The 23348-nt window shown below is 42.7% G+C and overlaps 1 protein-coding gene across 1 annotated transcript in view; it reads left to right on the top strand.

The window, feature by feature from the left end:
* Window positions 1-2456: 2456 nt before the first annotated feature.
* Window positions 2457-23348, top strand: part of LOC147684910 (uromodulin-like) — a 566426-nt gene continuing 545534 nt past the window's right edge. The window contains exon 1 of the mRNA XM_086940797.1: window positions 2457-2577. Coding sequence (XP_086796923.1) covers window positions 2502-2577 — 76 coding nt within the window. The 5' untranslated portion in view covers window positions 2457-2501. The remainder of the gene's footprint in view (window positions 2578-23348) is intronic.

Below are 23348 nucleotides of genomic sequence, written 5' to 3'. Positions count from 1 at the left end.
GCATCCATTGATATTCCACGTATAGGAGAACTTGGAATTCCAGTTCTGATGATGCCGTCTTGCTTTTGCGTACTGGTGTAGGCCTTCAAAGATTATTAGATGCCTTTGAGGACTTTATGGGGTCTTTGGACCTAAAAATTATTGTAAAAAAGTCTCAAATTATGATATTGGGCAAGGGTAAGAAAAATAAGCTCACAAAAACATTTACTTGTGGCAAACAAGAGCTTTGCAGGGTAGCCACTTTCCCTTACCTGGGTATCACTTTTGATGACAGAGGCACTTGGGGCCCCCAGTTAAAAAATAGGAACATCCCCCTTGCCAGATCATCTTCTGCATTGCAGGGCTTTTCAAAAAAATTGGGAGCAAGGCCAGTAGCAACTCTTTTAAAAATCTATAAAGCTAAATGTCTTGCCGTTGCTACATACGGAAGTGCTATATGGGGATATTGTCCCATGGAAAGTCTACAGATTACTGAGAACAAATTTTTAAGAGCTGTTCTCTCTGTACCTCAGTCCACCTCAACATATATTGTTCATACTGAACTTGGTTTAGGTTATATTTCAGACTTGACTAAAGTGGCCCCTGTTCTGGCTTGGTTAAAGACATGGCTGAACCAAGAAATCCCCCTTAACCATTCTATTTTAAAAGATTGCTTGCAGCTGGACAGAGTAAATAAAATCCTGTGGATAGCCTACATCAAGAATTGTCTTATTAAAGTGGGGAGACCAGATCTCTTTTTTTCCCCGGCCTCTATAACTGTTAAAGACATTGAGCTAATTAAAGGCATGATGGGAGAAGTGTTAAGTCTGGAAAGGGAACAAGTAGAGCTCGAGAAACCAACAGTGCGGACTAGCATTATTCTGAGTACTCATGTAGGACCTGAATCATACCTAACTACTGTAAACCAACCTTTTCATCGCTTTCTTTTAACGCTTTTTCGGTTTAATTTGATTCATTTAACTCTCGGACATTTCCCAACCTGGAGTACCCCCGAAAATGCTATGCCGTGTTCCTGTGATAACTTTTCGATCCAGAATACATTACACTTTTTAATGTTCTGTGATCGCTACACGGCACCAAGAAGAAAATATCTGATCCCTATCTTAAAGGAGGCAGGTTTCATGCAGGTCAAGCCAGCGCTCCTGTTTTTACAGTTATTACAGACCCCCAGGACTATGTTCCATGTTGCGAGTTTTTTAGTGGGGGCTGTCAGGATTAAGAAAAGGATGTTGTCTGAGAATCTAACTAATATGATCCTATAAGAGATGAATTTAAACACTGGTCATAGGAAATGTTTACTTTATGAATTATTATCCTGAAATGCAATATGTATATATGGTTTTTATTTACTGACCTCTTTTAAATACATTTTTAAAACTGAGTTTGTAAAATGTTTATGTGCTTTTTATCTTTTTCTTTTTTTGTAAAAAGTTATAGGATGTAAATTAATTAAGATTTGACTTCGTATAATTATGTGTTGTTGATTGCATAAAATTGTATTGTGCCTATGTCTTTTTATGATATTAATTTATCGAAAATAAAGTATTTTGACTGACTGACTGAAATAAAGATGATGATGATGATGATGATTACAAATAACAAAGCACAACTACAAATTGCCAGTGCTTTCTTACACATGGATTGCATTGTAATGTTGCCTTGTAATGACCTCAAGAGCCCGACGTGCCACTGTAAGTTGAGCACTTTGGTGACTTTTAATGAAGCAGCCATCCACCCTGTGTAAGAGCTTTAGAAGCCGGGCCTGAAATAGAGTTTTTATCTGCAGAAACTGTAGGTTCCACCCTTCCCTCGAGGGCTTAAAAGGGGGGAAATGTATCAGAGCGCCCAATCTGGTTGAGGCTGGCTTCGAAAAGTTTCAAAGCAACGGCATAGCAGAATAGGGTGTGGACGGTGGTGGTATGAAGATGTGTGGGATGTGGTATGACCCACGTCAGCAGCTTGGCCTCTCAGCAGCCATCCCCTAAGGCTTCATTCGCACTGTGATACACTTACGGTAAATGGTGGGACTTGGATTCGTATTGACGGGTATTATGGGCAAGCCAGCTATTCAGCATTTTTACTGGCATATGCATGACATGGACAGATATATTTTCGGGTTTCTTCCTTCCTTGTGTGTATAGATAAAAGGCACAATTACAACTCGCTATGCATTTCAGCCCTTGCCAAGTCGTGAACAGATAGTAGGTAGGTAACTGATTCATTTTTTTCTCAAAAGTGGAACATAAGACTTTGACTTTGTATATGTCTTCTGCAAATCAGCAACATGGAATATATCACAATATATGCATTAGGGAGCATGTATTGTTCTGTTTGCTTATTGCCTCAAGTCCTCTAATTCAGTCCAAGAGTTTGTCTCACTTCAGGGTGCTTTCCACTCAGATGACTGCTATGTATTTAAGGACTTGAACTTTTACCATTTTTTTTCTTGACTCCATTAAAGGTGCAACTGCAAGTGACCAGCGAACAGAGTCCCTTCCATCATGAATGAACACCTGCTGTGCCTTTCTTTGCTGTTGTTCAGCGTCTTTGGGGACTGGCTGCCCATGTCAACTTCAAGTAAGTAAAGTTTAGAATAACCACCTACTGCAAGTGTGCAGTAAAACACACATAGGCACACACACACCCAACCACACACATGCACACACACACATACACACACACACTCGCACACATACAAACACACATGCTCCCCAACACACACTCACTATCTCTCTTTAAATATGAAAAATTCCTGTGGTATTCGCTCTTACACTCAATCACCCCCATACACAACTGGTGCTGCGATGATGGGGACATAAGAAGCCTGCGCCTCCTTCTGCAGTGCTTGTAAATGTGTATTCAGTCTTCCAGTGCTGCGGTCACAGAGTTTCTGAACTTTAACCAAACTTTGAATGCTGTCATTTAACAGGTCATGAGTAAGTAATATGTGGAGTCACAAGCACTGCATGGTGGGGACCCGAGTTATAGTTAGCTCAGTAATTATAACCGGAAAAGTGGGGACATTCAGAGGTTTTCTTCTTTTTAAACATTAGTCTTTACCTTATTTCAACACAAATTATAACATCTTTAACTGTTATTTTTGTTTTATTCAGTGGAGAAAATATTACTTAAATTGACGATGTGGTGTTCTAAACTGTAGGAAACATTTGTTGGAGGAATATAAGAACTTTCCTGTTTGCAGATGCTTGTTTTCCCAGTGCTGTGGTTAATGATTTTCCTGAAAATCTTGTGTTTTGTTCTAAATTCTTGGCAAACCGTTGTGTGTAACTGTACCGTGCCATCAGTTTCTTTACCAAAAACTGTAGCTGATGCTTTGCTTTGATGTCTGGGTCTCCCTGGGATGCTGTGGTTTGCAGTGAAGTAGGTTGCAGTGATGATGGCTTTATCCTTTGACGCTGTATGCAGCATACGTGTGTGATTTGATTGTTGGCAGATAAGTGCACAGGTGGATATTTGTCTTTGGTGTTCGTTGTCTTCTAGCCGGTGTAATTGTAAAGAATCATTTAACGGTTTGATGTCCCCATTTTACCTGGTACTTTTTTGGGCTACGGACTTCGTAGTAACGAAATTTGCTGAAAGAAGTGAACAAAATGAGATATTTGAAGAACTAAGGGCTCCATTTAAGTGAAGAGTTTACCTCTTTGCGTGAGAGTAAGTCTTTACATAGTTTGTGCGGTTCTATTTATAATTGATTTTTGGCTGAGGCTGCGGTTCGAGTAGATGCGGGATCAGCTTGTTCTCCGAACCGAGTACAGTCACCGCAGATGCGAGTCAGATGGTACCCAGGACCCACTCGCGTCTCCGCAGAGGATGATGGGATAAATTGTTATTTAAAAGGATACAGATTTAGATAGAGTAAAATGGAGAAGTAGATGGGAAGGGAGAGATAGAAAGAGATCGACATGGAGGGTTGGAGTGGGATTAAAAATCGCCCAGGGCACGCAAAAAATGTGGCCTACATTTGCATATTGCCTTTACACAAAACACTGTTTGGCGAAATTGTATTAAAAAAAAATTGGCAAAAAAAAATGCATGGATTAGTTCACACTGGTGAAACACACCTGAAAACAAGTGAGACCACATTTGCTCAAGCCCCCTGCCTCCACTCAATATGCATATATTAATGGGCCGGCCCAGCAAGAGATAAAGAGTGACAACTCTGCCGTTGATAAAAGGGAGGTAATGGACTCCCATCTACCTCCAGAACGCCCACTCAGGCACCCACTGGGCTGCTGGTGGCATCGAACAACTCAGAAACCGGCCAAATCGGCCCCTCCAGGCTGCTCTAAAAAGCAGCACACAGCTGGGATTTGGAAACCGGCCCCTCGGGCATTGCCCGAGTTCCCATGTTACCAATCCGACGCTGATGGAGGGACATAAAGAGAGATAAAGGGACAGAGACTGGAACCGAGATAGGGATAGGGACAGTGAGCCAGAGACAGTGAAGCTGTGGCAGTGAGAGAAAGAGAGGCAGCTAGGGAGGCATCTAATGGAAAAGAGAGACAGCTAGGGAGAGAGAAAGAGGTAGAATTAGAGAGATAGAGACATGGAGGAATAGACATACAGGTAAAGCTATAGATAAGGGTAATAGATATATACAATCATAGACAGATGACTGAGAAAGGCTCATATAGGTACAAATAAAGACAGAAAGGCAGAGACAGATATAAAACAGAGAAAAGTAGAAACAGATATAGGAGTAAGAAATAGACAGATGGAGAAATAAACAGAGATACGTTAGACACAAAGACAAATAGAGACATAGGGCTTGATTTAGAGTTTGGCAGAGTTGTAACTCCATTGCAAGGGAGATAGAGTGCCCTCTTCACCAAACTGAAGTTCCGCCTGCCTCATTTAGTGTCAAACAGTATTTAACCTCATCGATGCTGGTGACGGAACCACTCCGTCACCAGCATCGGGCGCGCTGTGCTGGTAACGGAGTGGTTCTGTCATGGCCCGGCCGCCGCGCCTGCGCTGCACTGATTTCGCGCCTGCTTGGCGCGTTCCATTGAGCGGGTGGGGCCGTGACGGAACCACTCCGTCACAAGCACCCTAGCTCTGAGGAATTACCGCCGCAGCCAAGGAGTTAAGCCTGTCAGCAGAGGAGACTACTCCGTCTCCTCTGCTGACATAAACCTCTCATGGCCAACTGACTAAGGGCCGTCAAAGGTTTGGCTATTTGATTCCCCCACCCGATTTAGACTGGGCAGGCACATTTTAATAACATTCACTCTATGGGAGACAACTCCCATGGTGCAGGGTTATTAGTTTTAATATTTAAAACAAATTTTCAATTTGGGATTTTGGTATTTTAAACTAAAAAAAGGATAAAGTTTGACGGAGGTTACCATCATGTAGACCGTACTATCCGTCAACATTTTAATGCATTGACTGGAACCACCATGGTAGCAGTATCTGGCAATGTAAGACATGTCTGCAGGGGTGGGAGAGATCACTTGATTTGGAGGATGGGTACACTGAACTCTGAATCAGCCTCATAGATTTGAAAGACCAGGCATAGTCATGTACAGATCAAGATATAGACAGGCTGATCGATAATTCGACAGATATATAGAAATGGTATATAGGCAGATATCTAGGTAGACGGATATGCCAAGATGGAAAGAAGATGTGTAAAAAGACAGGCAGGTGGACAGGTAGATTGATGGATGAATGGATAGATGCATGGATAGATAATCTTTTCAGATAGTTCCTATCTTTTCACTTATCTCTCTCTCTCTCTTCCTTTCTTTTTGTGTGCCTCTATCACCCCTACCTCTCCATGGCTCTTGTTTTTTTTTCTCATTCTTTCTTTGTCTCTCCTTGCTATTCTCTGTCTCTCTGTCTGTCTTTCTCACTGTCTGTCAATTTTTCTCTCCCTGTCTCCACTTGTCTTTCAATTTCTTTCGCCCCCTGATTTCACCAGTCTGTCTTTCTCTCACTGTCTCTGTCTATCTCTCCATGTGTCTCTTGGTCTCGGTATTTCCCTTTTCCCTTTCTCCAGGCCTCTCTGTACTTTGTCTTTTTCTCTCTTTCTCTCTCACTATCCTTCATTCTCCCTTTCCTCTCTCAAACTTTCTCTCCCTGATGCTCTGTCTTTCCTCCATCACTTATAGGTTTCCACTCTTTCTTTTTCATTGTGCCTCTCCTTGTCTTTTGCTAGCTTTCTTGTCTCTCCATTTCTCTTCTTGTATCTCTTTGTTTCTTACTGTCTATCCTTGTCTCTCCCTGTGTCTGTAAATCCCTGTTTCCCCCACTATCCCTCAACTTTCTCTCTCTGTCTGTCTCGGTCACTCTCTCTCTCTCTCTATGGCACTCCTCTCTTTTTCACTTGCTTCCCTCTCTCCCTAGCTCCCCTTCTTTTTTTGACAAATCTCCATATATCTCACTCTTTGAATTTGTCTTTCTCTGTAGTTCTCTCTCCTTGGCTTTTTCTCTCAGTCCTTCGATATTGGTCCTTGCCTTTATCACTCTGTTTCCATGTCACTTTATCCCATGTAGCTCTCTATCTCTATTTCCGTCTTTCTCTTTCTCTACATGTCTTTCAATCTTTCTCCCTGCCTTCTCGCATTGCCTCACTCTGTTTCTCCGTCCATTTCTCTCCCTCTCTTTCTTTTACTTTGTCCATCTCACCTTCCTTTTGCTTTATTTCTCGTGCTGATTCTCTCCCACTCCCTATCTCTCTTTCTCTGCCTCTCTCCTTCCCTGGGCCATATTTAATGTCTTCGATGAACTACCAATGTTTGGGTGCTCAGCAGGGGAGGCCAGCATGGCTCGCGGGTGGATGGTTGGGCGCGGGTTAGATCGCGTGATGCTTTAAAAAAAATGTGCCTTGCCGTCGCCGGGTCTCGTATATTCTTTCCTGTTCGCCTGTGTCTGATTCCAGGTTGGAACAAGAATCAGGCAGCCAGGATCCCACCCCTAAGCCAATCACAACTCTCTAATGGAGCGGTGTGGTTGGTCTGTGCGCTGTGACACGGCGTTCAGCCAGGGGCTGTAGGGGGGGGTGTGTTCTCCATGCAGGCTGTAATGCAGCCTCCAAGGGGAGTGCGCATGACTGTTACGGGCGGCCCGAGAGGGCCGACCAAACAGTCACTGTGCACAGGAGTGTTCTACCACTCCTCCCCTGCAGCCCTGCAGCTCCGCCACTCCCCCACGCAGAGTCACAGCAGGAGGAAAACATAAAATGACATTAACCTTCAGTTATTATCATTTTATGTTTTCCCTTCTTTGCTGCTCCTGGCAGTGGGGCAACACTCCTCCACCTTAGCGGAGGAGCCACCACTGCTCACTGCTCAGTGCTTTCTTGTATTACGCGCAAACTTAGAAGCTTTAGTCTTGAAATGTATTGGGACATAGAACTGCAACGCTTCAGGTGCTCTACTCTTTATTTTTGTGTTTATGGAAACTGAAATACGAAATTTGTGAAATGATGTGACTGCATTGGCCTTTCTTAATGATGTATGCTTTTGTTTTTGGGTCACATGCTGTGTGTAGAGTTAAACTGAATTTGTGGTGGCAGGAGTGTGTTTTTCGTTCGTTTTCCCTGCATCTGCAAGGGTAGTAGAAACTATAGAACACGTGTACTATTTTCTGTTTGAAAATTGCTGGTCATAATTAATGACCAGTATTTTTGTGACTAATGAAGATTTAACCTATGTACTAATAGATCAGTTCTTAAAAATTCAAATCGTTTTGGGTGATAATCCAACCTACATCATTTATTTATTTATTTAAGTAGCTTATACAGCGCGCAGCTACCCCCGGAGGGGTGTCCCGGCGCTAAAACAGAAACTCAGGAATGAAGGAGAGGAACAGGCCGATTGTAGGACTAGAATCATAATCTGGAGAACAGCCACGTTTTTAGTTTACTACGGAAGATGGATTCAGACGGGCAGAACCTGAGGTCGAGTGGGAGGCAGTTCCATAGTTTAGCAGTCATTACGCTGAACCCTCTGCCGCCCATTCTGGATCGTCGAAAGCGTGGTGCAATCAAGAGGCGTAAGTTGTTAGATCTCAGTGATCTGACAGATTGAGATATTACAACTCGCTTTTTCAGGAATCCTGGCCCAAGGCCGTTGATAGCACGAAAGGCGAGGGTGAGAATCTTGAATTGAATGCGGCTAGCAATGGGAAGCCAGTGTAGCTCTTTGCAATAAGAGGCAACCGATTGGCGGTAGGGGATGTTTCCAATCAGTCTGGCTGCCGCATTCTGAACGATCTGAAGACGATCGATCAGATATTGAGGGGCACCGGCATATAAGCTGTTGGCGCAGCCTAGATGAGACGTGATGAGGGCCTGAGTGATCGTTCTGCGGGCGCCAAGGGGAGGTAAGGAAAGATCTTTTTAATCATGCGAAGTTTCGCGAAGCAGCCTGAGGTGACCTTGTTAATTTGCGCTTTGCAAGAGAGTGAGTCATCGAATTGAAAGCCAAGGTTACGTGCTGATTGAACAGGGGTAGGCGCAGGGTTAAGAACTGTGGGCTAGCACAGGCTGGGAGATATTGGAGTTTTCTGGTTAAAAAACAGGACTTCTGTCTTGTCAGCATTAAGCCTAAGGTGGTTGCTGGTCATCCAGGCACAGATGTTGTCCAAATATTAGCGGAAGTTGGCAAAGGTGGAGTCAGAGTGGTCTCTAAAAGAGAATATCAGCTGAGTATCATCAGCGTAAGAGACCACTTTGACCCCACAAGACTCCACCACTGCGGCCAAGGGTGCGAGATAAACGTTAAAAAACAGAGGGCTCAGGGCAGAGCCCTGCGGGACACCACACAGCAGGGGTTTACCCTCTGATTTGAAAGGTTTGAGCGCCACCTTCTGAGTTCTGCCAGTGAGGAATGACTCAACCCAGGCGAGTGCAGAGCCACCGATTCCGACCTGCTTTAGACGGTTTAATAGGATTTTATGTGAAACCGTATCAAAAGCGGCGGATAGGTCGAGGAGGACCAGCATTGCCTCCTTGCCCCTATCCACACACTCACGGATAGTCTCAGCCACTTCCAAGAGAGCAGTCTCAGTGCTGAAGCCTGCTCTGAAGCCGGATTGAGAGTTGTGTAGTAAAGAGTTATTTTCTAGATATTCTGTCAGTTGCAGCTGCACGGCCTTTTCCAGAATTTTTGCGGGTTTGGGGAGGAGGGAGATGGGGCGATAGTTGCAAAATTTTGTAGGATCGGCATCAGGCTTTTTCAGAATGGGGACCAGCAGAGCTTCCTTCCAAGCAGTTGGAAAGATGCCGTGATAGAGGGAGGCATTCCAAATAGAAAGAAAAGGACTAGCCAGTGAGGGGGCCAGGTCACCCATGACCTTGGCAGGAATTGGGTCGGAAGGAGAACCAGATCTGCACTGGGTGAATAACCTGAGTGCGGTCTCAAGAGTCAGCTCGTTAAAAGACTGTAAAGAAGCAGATTCCAGGGCCATGACAGGGGGGAGCGGAGGGGATTCCTCAGTAGGAAACGAGGTTCTAATTTTATCAATTTTTTCTAGAAAATAATCAGACAGTCCATCGCATAGTGCCTGGCTAGAGGGGTTCTGCGAGGCCCTGGCGGGGGGGTTTACAAATTCTTTGACAATATTAAAAAGGGTTTTAGAGGAGTTCTTAGCGTTAGAGATTTGTAGTGAGAAGTAGTCTCTCATGGTAACTTTTTTTGTTTAAGGAATTTTTTCAAAGCGGTTTTGTAAATTGCTTTGGATTCAGGGTCATAGTTCTGCCGCCACTTGCGTTCAAGTAATTTGCAGCGGTTTTTTTCTTCACGGAGGGTCGGAGAGAACCAAGGAGCAGAGGTGATAGGTTTGAGAGGGGCAATGGAATTGATGGCCAGGAGCAGCGCGGAATTGAGTTTGGACACATTTTCATCGATGTCACTAGACAGAGGGTCCGGCTGATAGTTGAATAAGGGGTCTAAGGTTGCACAGTTAATTTTATGCCACTTTCTTCCCAGCTCTTTACTAAGGACAGTGGGTGTGGCTCTCGAACTTAGCTCTAGGTCAAAAGGGACAAGATGGTGATCAGACCAGGTGAGAGGGAGGGAAGGAAGGACTGTGATATTCGAGAAATTAGCAAAGATAAGGTCAAGTGTATGCCCAGCTGTGTGTGTTGGGCCCTTGACTAACTGAAGCAAGTTCAGGCTCTGCATCGATTCTAGCAAGTTGTTAGCTTTCGAGCAGAGAGAGTTATCCACGTGGATCATGCATAATAATGAGGTAGGCCGCAAAACGCTGTCCACTATGATTTATTGCCATCACAGGATTGGGGGCCTGCTGGGATCAGCAGACCACTGTGTTTGTGATTGCTTTTAAATAGAGCAATCTTTTTCCTAAAAGGATTTTTTTTTTGATCCTTCACAAACAGGAAGAGAAGTAATTTTTTTACGACTACTGACCAGTTGAGTAACCCATTCGCAAACAGGACGGACCCCTATTTGCAAGCAGGTTACGTCTACCTTTCAGTTGTTAGTAAAATAATAATGTTTTACAACCAGTTTCTGATCAGAAAATATTCATACATGCCAGAAAAATTCGGTATTTGGAAGGAACACCCTAAACATGCCCTTTCCAAATTCCAATTCAGTATGATTGCCTAAGCCCATTTAGGGACCTGGTAATCCATTACTAAATCACTAAGTGGGTTTAATACATTAAAAAAAACATTAATTGGTTGCAAAACCTGCAGGCTAAAAAATGACAGGGTTTGCGGTCAGTAAATGCATTTTTGTACATCTGGCCCTTTGTTGATTGTTTTGTTTATTAAGCATAGTTTTCTGAATATTAAGGGGTCTCTAAAGAATGTTGTGCAAATTTAGTTGCTGTTAACCTCTTCGATGCGGTGCAAATTCCGTCCTGGTGCGGCGGAACTTGACACGTGCACAGTTTGGACGGCCCCCAGCCGTCCGACGCACACGAGCACAGGGACTCGGGCGGCTGGGGGCCGTCTGACGCATCAAAGAGGTTAATCTGGAGACCTATATTAATTATTATACTTATTTATAAATGTATGTTGTAGTAATATTGTTTTAAGAAAAAACACTGACGTAGAAAGTTATCAAGGTTTTTGCAGCAAACTCTACTTGGCCATCTTTAAAATGTGAGCAGAGGCAGCCCAAAACCTGCGCTCAGTGTGCCTCTGGTTGAGAAGGAGTACATATTGTGGTGCAATGAATATGATAAAATATATACCATAATGATTAAAGCATAGTTTAAGCATAATTTAAGACAAAACCAGAGTTGAAGCAAAAGAATGAATAAATAAATAACCTAAATGCCACCATAGTTCACCTGTTATGGTGAACACTGCATTCATAATTCCCTCAACACATGGCTCATGATCTCACACATTACATAATTGGACATATTTTATCACCAATTAATGATCTCGCCTTCATAGACCTACGGACTGCCTTTGACCTAGTGCCCCGCAACCATCTATGGAAGGTCCTATCAGATTTGGGCATGCCACCGTACCTATTATCCCTGATAATTAAGTTCCATGAAGATAATTTTGCCCAGGTTCGGTGGGGAAATCAGGGCCAAAAGACTGCCAGAATATCTGTAAATAGAGGGGTCCGCCAGGGTTGTGTTTTAGCCCCCACACTGTTTTCCTTATACGTTAACGGTGTGGTGGAGCATCTTTTACAATACCCTGCAGATGCTCCATCCCTGGCGGGCAAAAGAATACCTACGCTCTTATTTGCAGATGACACCCTACTGATTTCGAAGACTCCGGTTGGGCTGCAGAGCCTCCTCGATAGGTTCCAATCTTTTTGCGATGCGAGGGGGTTAGAAATCAATACGGGGAAGACCAAATATCTGATCCTGAATCCCCTGAAGAAGATAGGCAGGCCTCCCATGTTGAACTCAGTATGTCTTGAAAGGGTCAAGGAGTTTGACTGTTTAGGAATCCGCCTCACCGACACCATGAGGTGGAACTGTCATCTTCAAAAAATGCTGTTAAATCACAAAAGGGTGGTGGGGGCCCTGCTCAAAGAACAGCGTTCCTCTACCTTTAAACCAATTGCCCAGGTACTGGATATCTATAAGGCAAGAGGTGTGAGTGCGGCGTTGTACGGGGCAGAGCTTTGGGGGGCGCAGAATGTGGATGAGTTAACCTGTTCAGAACACAAATTTTTGAAGGACTTGATGGGTCTCCCTTATAGTACCCCCTCTGTTCCCCTACTCCTTGATATGGGCTGTCGCTCTATCAAGGATCAGGCAAGGCTAGGCCCTCTTCTCCTTTGGGCGCACCTATGGAGAGTTCTGAAACTTGCGAGTTATGCGGAGGGGCTAAAGGAGGTTTTATCAATGCCTGGCTAGCACAGAATAAGATGGTTAAGGGATGTGAAATGGTTACTTGGAGAAGTGGGTCTTGGAAATATTTGGCAGTCTAGGTCCGCACTCCCTAAGTCTGACCTGAAAAACTCTTATTGGAAATGGGTAAGGGATTCGAGGAACTTAAACCCTAGTGTAGGTAGTTCTACTGTCGAATTCCTATTGCATAAGGAGGTGGCATTCCAAGTGCCCTATCTTGATATCATTACAAAGCCTAGAGATAGGGCTCTATATTTTAAATTGAGAGTTGGAGTGCTGCCTGTCCACAAATTGACTGCCAGATGGAAGCCCCCAGCACAGACCATTCCATTCTGCCCATTCTGTGAGACCATGATCGAGACAGTACCTCATCTTCTTTTTATATGCCCCGCATACAATGCCCCTCGCATTAGGTGGTTGAAACCCCTCTGCAAAGAACTAGGTACAAGACATTGTGGTGAGGCCCTACGCATTCTGAAATCGGATACACGGCCCCTACTTGTCTGTGGCTTGGCGAAGTTTTTAAACTGGGCTTGGTTGATCAGGTCCAAAAGGGTCTCTTACATTGTTTAATTGAGATTTTATGGCTATTTCATGTAATTTATTGTCGCCATTTGTATTTCGTATTTCGATTTTTGTATAACTGTTTTTCTTATGAAATAATGCTTCATATGTATTTTAAATAAGGCTTTTTATGTATTTTAAAACTGTATTGTGATGTTTTTAAAGATATATTCATATCGAAATAAAGCCTCCTTTGACTGACTGAAACAATGTGCTTACTATAGCTGACAAACAACCGTGGCTTTAGATTTTGCATCATAAACATAAGATCCCTTCAACTGTATATATTTAAGATGAATTTCTTTGCTTTTAATAACATATTATTTTGACTCCAAAGTAGTAAACCAAAACTTTGTTTTAACACAATATTCCAGTGATTTAGTTTGTTTTATGAAACATATACTTTGGCTCCTGGGCACAGTGAGAACCCACTCTCCAAGATCTTGGTAGTGCATATTGGAATTTAGGCACAATGCATTCTGTAGGCCTTGTCCAGTACCCAGTCTTCATACCCACTGAACACAGCCAGGCCCATGCGCTGTAAGTTCTAGGCAACGGCTTTGGCATTAATCATGGTCTTTGCTCCAGCCCTGAAGCCCCTGAATATGCTGAACACTGCATTCAACAAAAGACCAAGCAGAAAAGTTTATTATGACAAAGGTATGGGAGGCAAGATCCTCTATAGAAAGACAGAAAATACAGAGAACGTTGAATGTTTTTCAAATTTTGACCATTATGGGATGCTTTTTATTTAAATGGGTTATGGTACTACCATAGAAAAAGAGTCCCATGAGACAGTTGAGATTAACATTGCAAGCAAAATGTCTGCATGTCAGTTTGTGGAGAAGTGTGGCTCACTGCTTAGAGCGGCAGTCCCTGGTGTAGAGGCCTGGCCCGGGACCAGGGTTCAAATCCCGCCTCGGCTAATCTCGGTGATCTCGGCGGTTCTTGGGCTCATAATTCCTTGGACCTGATTTCTCGCCTCGGTGCCTACTCTGAGCACGAGTCCCACGCTGCAACTCTGGGCAATAGCTTGCTTAGTCTTCACAACGGCCCCCTACAGCGCTGGGGATGCCTGGTTGCACCCCGGGGATGCCCAGGAGTGGACATTTCAGGGGAAAAGCCAGGACGGGTTCCCTAGCGGTATGAGTACAGCGCCAGGACACTCCTGAGTATCAGTGCGCTCTATAAATACGCCTACATTTACATTTGTGTAAGGAAACTTGGTTAGAAACTATAATTTAGAACCATATGAAACACTTGTTTTGTGTTAAATGATGAGTGTCACAAAGCATGTCATGCACTTCAGAAACATATCTAGAATTCCCAATGGGTGCAAATGGTTTAGTCACTTTCTAGGATACAAATGCTAATGCACAGTGCTATTGGTTCCTATTTTGAAATATAGATGTTTTTATGTATGTTGAGGAGAACATATGATGTACTTGTGTGGTCTTTGTACATCCTTTATAATGATACGGTGTTTGTTCATCCATATGAAGAAGTCCCATCAAGTCACTGAAGAAGAAAATGGAGGCAATCTTCAAATTGTTGAATCGATTGTATTAGTCCATCGCTGAAATATGCATATGACTCCGTATAATTATTTTCTCTAGAATGTAGAAGATAATGCGGAGTACATTGTGGGAGCTAATGGTGCATTGCTCACCAAAGCCAGTGATAGTGAATGTTATTTTGGTTTGTTCTTAACCGTAACCTTATGTTTACTAAAGATTTTAGGAGAATTTCCGTGGATGTCTCTAACAAATGACTTAGGGACCATAACAAATACTTTTCAGTGAGCATTGAGGGTCTTATTTATAAGAAGTGTCGCATCGCGGTGACAAAGCAGCAATGCAAAACCTTTCAGTGCGTCCTCCTGTTGACACCATGGATGCGCTGCATTTACAGTACGGAACATCATGTCGCTAAGAGTTACAGATATGTCAGTATTACTGACGTATCTGTAGGCATAAAAGTGGCGCATTGCTGGGGTGTGTCTTAAAACAGATGCAAGTCCAGCAATGTGCCTTTTCACATGGGGCAAGCCCCATGTGAAATGGACTGCATCAGTCTTATGCCTGCTGTGAGGTAGGCATAATGTTTTGACGCAGTGGCGTCCTGGAAGTGGCACAGTGAAAACTGCACCACTTCTACAAGGTTTTTTACGGGGGAATGCCTAACCTGCATACATTATATCTGATGAAGGTATAATGTAGCGCAAAGCTTTACAAAGTGACACATCTACATCTGCTTAGATGCGTCACTTTGGCACATTTTTTATGCCGCCAGTGTGTCACAAAACGTGACGAAGCGGCGGCACAGAAGTGTCACAAGGCCTAAAAAATAAGGCCCTGAATGATTTTAATTACATACTTTGGACCATGGTCAAAGCAATAAACTGCTGAACTTGGCCTTGCCAAGCTCATTGGACTTTGGACAAAGGGCAAGGTAATTTTGAATTACTCACATTGTACCTGCAAGACCAAAATACCCATGTTAGTACTTCAGGTGACCTAATTTTTTTCTTTCTGCAAATCAATGTGTTTCTGTATAGATCCAGGATGACAGCTGGCATGATTCCCTGCATTTTGAGGGTAGGATCAATCCTTTTGTCATCCCATATGCACCCTCCCTTGAGTAGCATGATGCAGTCCCAGTTCCGTTTAACTCTCTCAAATTAATTTCTGCATTGTTGGATATGTGAATCTTTGTGGGTCTCCCCATTTGTGTAATGTTTGTCATGACACGCTACAGATCTCCACCTAGATACTCAAATTGCATAGTGTGATAGTAATCAATGGGCAGCAAAATGGGCAGTGGAAACAATCCTCCCACATCCAATCAGAACTGAATATTTTCTTCTAATTTTGTAGCCTATTAATCAGTTGGTTCATAATTCACAAATTAATGTTCCAAATATAGAAATTATTACCCCTGCAAGGTCCCCCTGACACACTTCTATGATGGAAATATATCCAAAAGGCCTCAAATAATAATTTATGACAGGAAGGGGCTAATTTAACTTCTAGTTTCATGCCAAATTTGGTGTAATTCTGTTCTGACATTTTTGCTGTAGACGAAAGTAGTTCAGTAGGACATTATTTTTTTTACTAATAAAACAAAGTTCTCCGGAATAACATTGATTTAGGGAGCATATTTAGTCTTATCAAAAATATTTTAAAATCCCAACAATCTATACAACTCGTTTTACAGAACCTGGATTGCATAGCAATGAAGTTGGTGAAGACAGGTTTTTATGATGGTGTGTTCAGCTAATATAGGAAGAAGCAAGTGATCTCTTTCATGTGGAAGTACTTGACAAATAAATCTGTCATGCCTGCAACACAACTAAAACATAAGGCGTTTTGCTTAACTTTGTTAACAGGTCCATCCTATAGCCCAAAAATGTTAATCAATTAGACGACCATCCGTCTTAAAATTCACATAGAAACGCCATCATTCTGGTTCTAAATTATTTCAGAGAAAAACCTTCATCCTTTGAAGCTATGCAGTGAAGCATCCAATAAACTGTATTTTTTTAGCCGTAAAATGAAGGTTTAAAATATTCTCTTTCACATTTATGAACCTTACTTTTTATCACTTTACATGTGAAATTGTTATATAAGGTCATTTTGAAAACAACCAACCCCTCTAAACCAAGTTTAACTAAATAATATTTCAGCAAATTAATAAAATTATATTTTCCAGCAGCTTCCATACCACGTGCATTCAGTGTTTTAGAAATCCCAGACAATCATGGCTCCATAAATTCAGAATATTCAATAACTTTCAAAAAGAACAATTGACGGACAGAATGCAGAACAATGGCATTCATTCACCCCAGCCACTGGATTCATGCTAGCCTGGCTGATGAGGGGTGTTACACCGAAACCGGTCCACAGATGTTTGTTTCCGGTCCAGGGAAGAACTGGCTTGGCAGGTCAGGCTGGACTGTTCTCATGAGGAACAAAGTCATGACTGATTTGAATATGTCTGGATCTGAACTGGGGTGGCTAAGTGAGCTAAAGAACGATGATGGATTCAACCCAGATCTGTGACTGGGGGTGAGTGTCGGAAAAGTTTCAGCACTGCGTCCATCATCTCCTTGTGTTTGCTTTGTTTACTCAATAACTTGGGCATGTTTTAAACTGAAGACCTACACAGCACAGATAAAGACGGAACGGCTCAATTGAGGCACCTAGCCTTAATGACAGGAATGTTTTCCAAAGCATATTCTCTTGCCTCATCAAACTTTCTGAGGCTAAAAATACCAGAAGTCTCCAAAACACACTGGAATACCGAAGGTAATTGTATATTATAATCTAACCACAGAGCAGAAGCATGTCACTTCCCAACTGAGTTAAACAATTGGTTAGTGCTACTCCAATGCAGAATAGTCATACAAGACTTCCAAGAGCTATTAGCTGTTACCAACCCCTAACTAGGGATATTCACCCACATTTTGTAACTTAGTTCTATTACCCAAAAAACTCTAATGGAAAAGTTTCAATATTTTTCAAAAACATCATGTTTTCAGTTTCAAATGCTTATCATAAGGCATTATGATCAGCGGATTCAGACAATGCTATTAATTGTCTTCATAGTCCTATAAGTGCAGGATCAAAAACAATGGAGACATCAGCACTGGAATTAAGAATCCCCCAACACTCAGAGGAAAGGAAGTTACATCAGCCAAGCAAATTAGCGAATCCACAGTATGCAAGAAGAATAGCATAGGGGCCAGGGTGAATCACCATTTTATTACATTTGACACTTTAAATGTTTGGATAATAATTTTTGGGAACCGGTTATAACTCCAACCTAGTTGTCTAAATGCAATGCCGAAATAGTCCACAATAGATCTTAAGGTATCTCCAAATTATCATTTTTATCCAAGGCTTGGATTTATCTACCCAAATAAAGGCACTGGAAAAGAAATAAAAGCTACATAGACATTCTGCTTTTGTGTAGCATATAATGAGGACTGTCACTTTAAGACCATCCGAAAAGAGGGGTGCCATTTTTAAAAATGATTCAAGTAACTTTGCTGTCCATTGAATGATCTACTTTAAATATGAAATTAAGAACCTGAGGGATGCATCAAGAGTCTGACAAATTGTACACTCCATAATTCTTAATTTAACCATAACTACAGTTAATATGGCCGACCCTGTAATATGCATCTACTGTACCTGATTCAAATCTGTTTTCCTATGCTCAGATGTGACAACAGAGAAAAATAAATCCCATTTTCATTTGCAGTTTATTACCTTTAAGGTAGACTGTATGGTAGCCGTTATAGCGTTGCAGTAATTGTGCAATTGGTCAATCACTGCGAGAGACCCCAATGAGTTTGTTGGTCCAACTGTGCCTTTGGAAGTAATATTAGTGCAGATACACTTCATATGTCTTTCTGTGCAGAAATATTTCAAGAATATTTGGAATATTTCGCTAAACAATGCACATGGGCACATGGAATGATATTGAAACAGAGTACTGTCCAGGCAACATCCAAGATTAAATAAAGCAAGATACATATGTTTTTCTATGTAACCTGCAGAGTGACATTGGTGAGACCAGATTGAAGTTGTATGATTCCAGTCTGTTTAGAGCTCAGGGTGCATGCTTCAGTTCTTGGAAAGCTGTGCATGGCAGCACAGACTGAACCAGGCGGGTTGTGCTGCCTGTGAATCTAATGGTTAAGCATAGAGTGTGAGAAGTAGGAGGTAGAAGAGACACTGAGCAGATGATCTGAAGATCTGCATGGAAAAAGCTAACAGTAGCAGGGAAGACACACTTCAACAGGCAAGTGCAGTGAAAGACGAATGCCAAGGAGAAAAGCAAATGCAGGAATTATTAAGCTCTGCCATCCAGAATGTGAAGATTGACGTAAAAAAATACTATGGGGTCCTTGACAGTACAGGGAAACAACCATAGGGAGCAGAATGTACCACACCTGCATCCTCCTTAACAGTACAGGGAAACAACCATAGGGAATGTACCAAGCCTTCAGCCAGCACCATGAACAGTAGCTATACCAGAACCAAGCAGAAGAGAAGGTACAGTATTGGAAACACCAACATCCTTAAAGATGCAATGAACAATGCTGGAAGATTGCGCGTAAAAATGATAGGTACGGCAGATTTAGGTCACTGTCAGAAGAATGCGTTGTTAGAAAAGTCAGCAGATGGCCAGATGTTTGGGGAAAGGGATCAAAGTCACCGGGAATTGGAATATTGGGGACAGATGTACTAGAATACAGTGCAATGCAGTGCAGCACCCATAGTTACTACACTGTGTTGGACAGGAGGGGAAGAGCAGTATATTTACTAAATATAGCTTGCTACGCCTCTCTTCCCATGTGCTGTCTCAGAAACACCATGGTGCACCATGATAGAAAATGGTGAAAATGTGTACATGTGATGTCTAGCATAGGTTTTCTACAGTACAACATCCAATGCCTGAACAATTTTTGAAACGTCCCACACATTGGATGTGTGCAGTATAGCGTTACACCCAGGCAATATTTGAACTGTATCAAGAAATAAATATATTTCTCAAATTTTGCTCCTGCCTCAATGAGACAATAAATTTTGAGACAAAGTGTGGTCTGGCAATTAAAATAGATGGAACTTACTCTGGAACGTCCAAGTACAACCCATGTAATGACACCTTTGACACAAAGTGGCAACAAGAAGCGCAAATCACGAATTACACTGAAAAAAGGGATCATTTTTAGTGCAATAAAATTTTTGCTGAAAAGTAAAGTAAAGTACTTTCAAGTCTGTTCTGCTTCGTTTCTCTTTGTGTGACTTTTCATAGATTTGATAAATCTGCTCCTAAGTCTCTGGGTCTCCCTGCTTTCTTTGTCCCCTGCCCCATAAACCCCATCTGATACCTTTGAAAAATGTTTAGCTCTATGCTGTTAGGGCCTCCATACTCAACCCAGGTCTGAGTACATCATTTCTTCCCATCAGGTAGAGTGGGTCATGTTTTGACTTCCCCTTGCCCTTTATTCCAGACTAAGGTAAATTTTTCCCCTCTTGCGATGTCCTTACTGCCCTCGATCCGGTCCTCAGGGTTTCCTACTACTCTCAGTGTCTCTAAACACTTATGGTCATATTCAGCTGTAAAGAGGCCGGGGATTTTCTACAACAATTTTTTTGTAGCAGGCACTACTGTTTGCTGACTTGATGTCATTTGTTGGTGGTAACTTGTTAAAATGGCATGGGGTGTTCTTGTAGCATTGCCTATCACCATCAAATAAACTTGAGTCATCAGCTCTGCTGCCATCAGAAATTCCATATTATTGATGTGTGGCTAAGGGATTCCCTTGAATGCCCATCATATAGAAGCAGTTCATGACAATTAGAGAAGAAAAATATGGTTAATAAACATATACAACAATGGAAAAATCAGGCAACTATCTTAACAAGAATTGTCAAGCCAAAAATGATAAAACAAACAAAAATCATTGTGATAGTATTCCAGAACACCTACATGCTCAGACATACCATATAGAACAAATCATTTATGGCAATCAACACGTTGCTCTGACAATGCCTGCTCTATGGTTAATAAAAGATGAGCAATACATCTACCCCACAATTTCACAATAGCAAGAAAGCAAAGACATAGTGCACCATGTATGGCATTGTAATTATGGAAATACAACACAGCAGAAAAGGTCAGACTCAGAAGCAAGCAAGTGGCCTAATACCGCATACTGTTGTTCAAGATCATATTCCTCTTTGGTATTTACAATTGAGTAAAAGACAATTCAGCTGGGAGATACACATCAGAAGATATGGAAGAGGACACAGTCAACCAAGGTAAAAACATAAGGTAAGTTGTATGCTTGCACTAACTTGAATATGGAAAGACTTGTTCTAACACAAAGACAAAGAGTACTACTCCTTAAACAATGTGTTTGTTCACCCAGGATCAGCACTGAAATACTGCACAAGAGAAACAATGATAATAGTGCCAGTCCTTTGATGGACATTTTTGGAGTGTGGATTTGATGATACAAAGAATTGACCAGTAGTACGTGCCAGCTGTGGATTATTACCAACCAAAAATATAAGCTGTACAACTGCGGCACATGCTGATTGAAACAGGGATCCATTGACAAGTAAGAGTCATAATTCCAGTGTCACGTTGTGGCCCACAGAGAGGAGATGATTCTGTATTTTAGCAGCAGAAATTATAATAATTAATGAGTTGGAGTACACAGTGGTAGTCATGGATTTAATGATCTTTTTGCTTGTGCAGCAAATTTAAATGATAAACCAGGATCCAGTGCTGTGTAAACAGTGGCAATTGTGACAGCAGCTTCAAGAAGCTCCTTATTTTAGTGGTGTGCACTACATGCATTTCCTATTTAATAGATGGTGGAGAGTCTCTCCCCTAAAGAGTGTAATTCTGCATTATGTAGATTATCAATAATTAGCATTCTGACAACAATAATAATTGAAAAAGAAATTATCTTGTTAACATCTACAAAAGGCCTTCAAATTCACAACACCACTCTTCATAGAGTAATCTGATCAAAAATCCAGCAAAGTCAATTAAAAGGGAGGCGTATTAATCATCTCCCAGAGCACAGACTCGAGGCATTGGTGACACATTCCTTAATATTGTAGCTACAAAGAGCCAGGGTCTTGGCCAGAAGACTAGAATGGTCACATAGAGAAGTTGCCAACCAACTAGCCTAAAACTGGTCTTGACATAGATGTAATCAGGAAAAACGGTCAGAGAAAGGAACATCAGCACCACAATAGTGGCTTTTGAGAAAGGAGCATGTTCAAGGCCGGTTAACAACTTTCAGGTTTAATTTGGGGCCTCCTTCCAATAGCGCTTAGATGTAAGACTAGTATTGCCATTCACTCAGCTGGGGGCCTGTTGCGGGCCCACAGGATGTTGGGGGGACACACGGGGGGTACCTATGGTACCCCCCTGCATTTGCATGGACGACAAGACAGGCACCACGCGGTGCTTGCCACGTTGTGCATGCAAATGCACAGATGCCTTTTTTGCATTGCGGCAGGTGCTGCTGACAGCACCGCCCGCCGCAATGCAAAAAATGTAGAATGCGCACGCCAATGTGGCGGGCTCATCCTAATTGCACATAGCGGGCGGTCCCATTTCTTGGGGCGATGGTGGGCGGACAAAGTCCGCCCGCCATCGTAATAGATCCTTTGTATCTAAAGTCAAAAATATTGACTATAAAAGTATCAAACACCACATTATTGTCATAATATAAGAGTAAGTGTAATGTTCTCTTTGCCCCCAATAAAGACGCCGCAACCTTGGTACTCGTTATCTATTTATTTGGCAATAAACGTCCCTAAAGAGCGCCGAGCCTCTACTGCCCGTACCGGCTCTTCGCGCCAATAAAGCGTAATGCGCGCGCAGCCTAACGTGGCCCTCGGCACGTCACGTTGGGTACGCGACGTGCATACACTAGAGCGCGCTACTACATATCTCCCCTTTTTTCCAATACAGCAACAATAACATTACAGTCCAATGTTCATCTCATAGTCTCTGAACCTGGCTGGTTTGACCACAACTCTACCCCTGCGGGTCAGTCTTACCGGGGTGTTGGGGGTCTCACTTTCGCCTCTTCCTCTACTCACTGGCGCAGCCGCGCCTCCATCTCTCTCATTCAGTCCTCCTCCAGCCATCTGCTCCTGATCACTCATACTGATTCTTGTCTTTGTCGGTTTTCTCCGTTCCCCTCAGGTACTGTCTCTGGAGGTTCCTGCTCAGCTGTTTCGTTCCCTTCATCTTCGAAGTCTGTTACACCTTAGTCCCAATTTAGGATCTTGTTGCATCTTGCCATGCGGTCCTGCGACCACACGTTCCCGTTGCTCAGCAAGGCTGCTCTGCCCAGAACTTCTTTCACCTGCATGGGCTTGCTATATTTACTTTCTCCCTTCCTCTGCATCATGGCTAACTTTACTCGTACCCATTCTCCTTTCTCTAGACCATTGCTCTTCACATTCCTTCTGTTGTCGTAGTGCTTGGTGTAGACTACTTGGGCCTTCTCAAGGTTGGATCGTACTACGGCTGGGGACCATTCACTCATTACTGTTTTCTCCTTCCACACTCTGTTGTCTTGGGTGAACGGCTCACGTCCTCTCTCTCAGTATCTGGAATGGGCTATATCCTGTGCTTGTAGGGGTAATCCTATATGCCCACACCATGTGCCAGATCTCTACTTCCCAGTCCTTGTTGTCAGATATGGCAGCTTGGATCGACCCCATCACCACTCTATTAAACCGTTCCACTAGGCCGTTCCCAGCAGGGTGGTATATTGATGTGTGTCTGGCTAGGATGCCGTTCCTATGCATGAAGTTGTTCCACTTCTCCGCCCTGAATTGGGGCCCATTGTCACTGAGAATCGTCTTAGGAATTCCTTCCCTCACGAACGTATCAGCCAGGAATTTGATGATAGT

Source organism: Lissotriton vulgaris, chromosome 10 (assembly GCF_964263255.1).
Source record: "Lissotriton vulgaris chromosome 10, aLisVul1.2, whole genome shotgun sequence".
Lineage (NCBI taxonomy): Eukaryota > Metazoa > Chordata > Amphibia > Caudata > Salamandridae > Lissotriton > Lissotriton vulgaris.
This window is presented reverse-complemented; position numbering and strand designations above follow the sequence as displayed.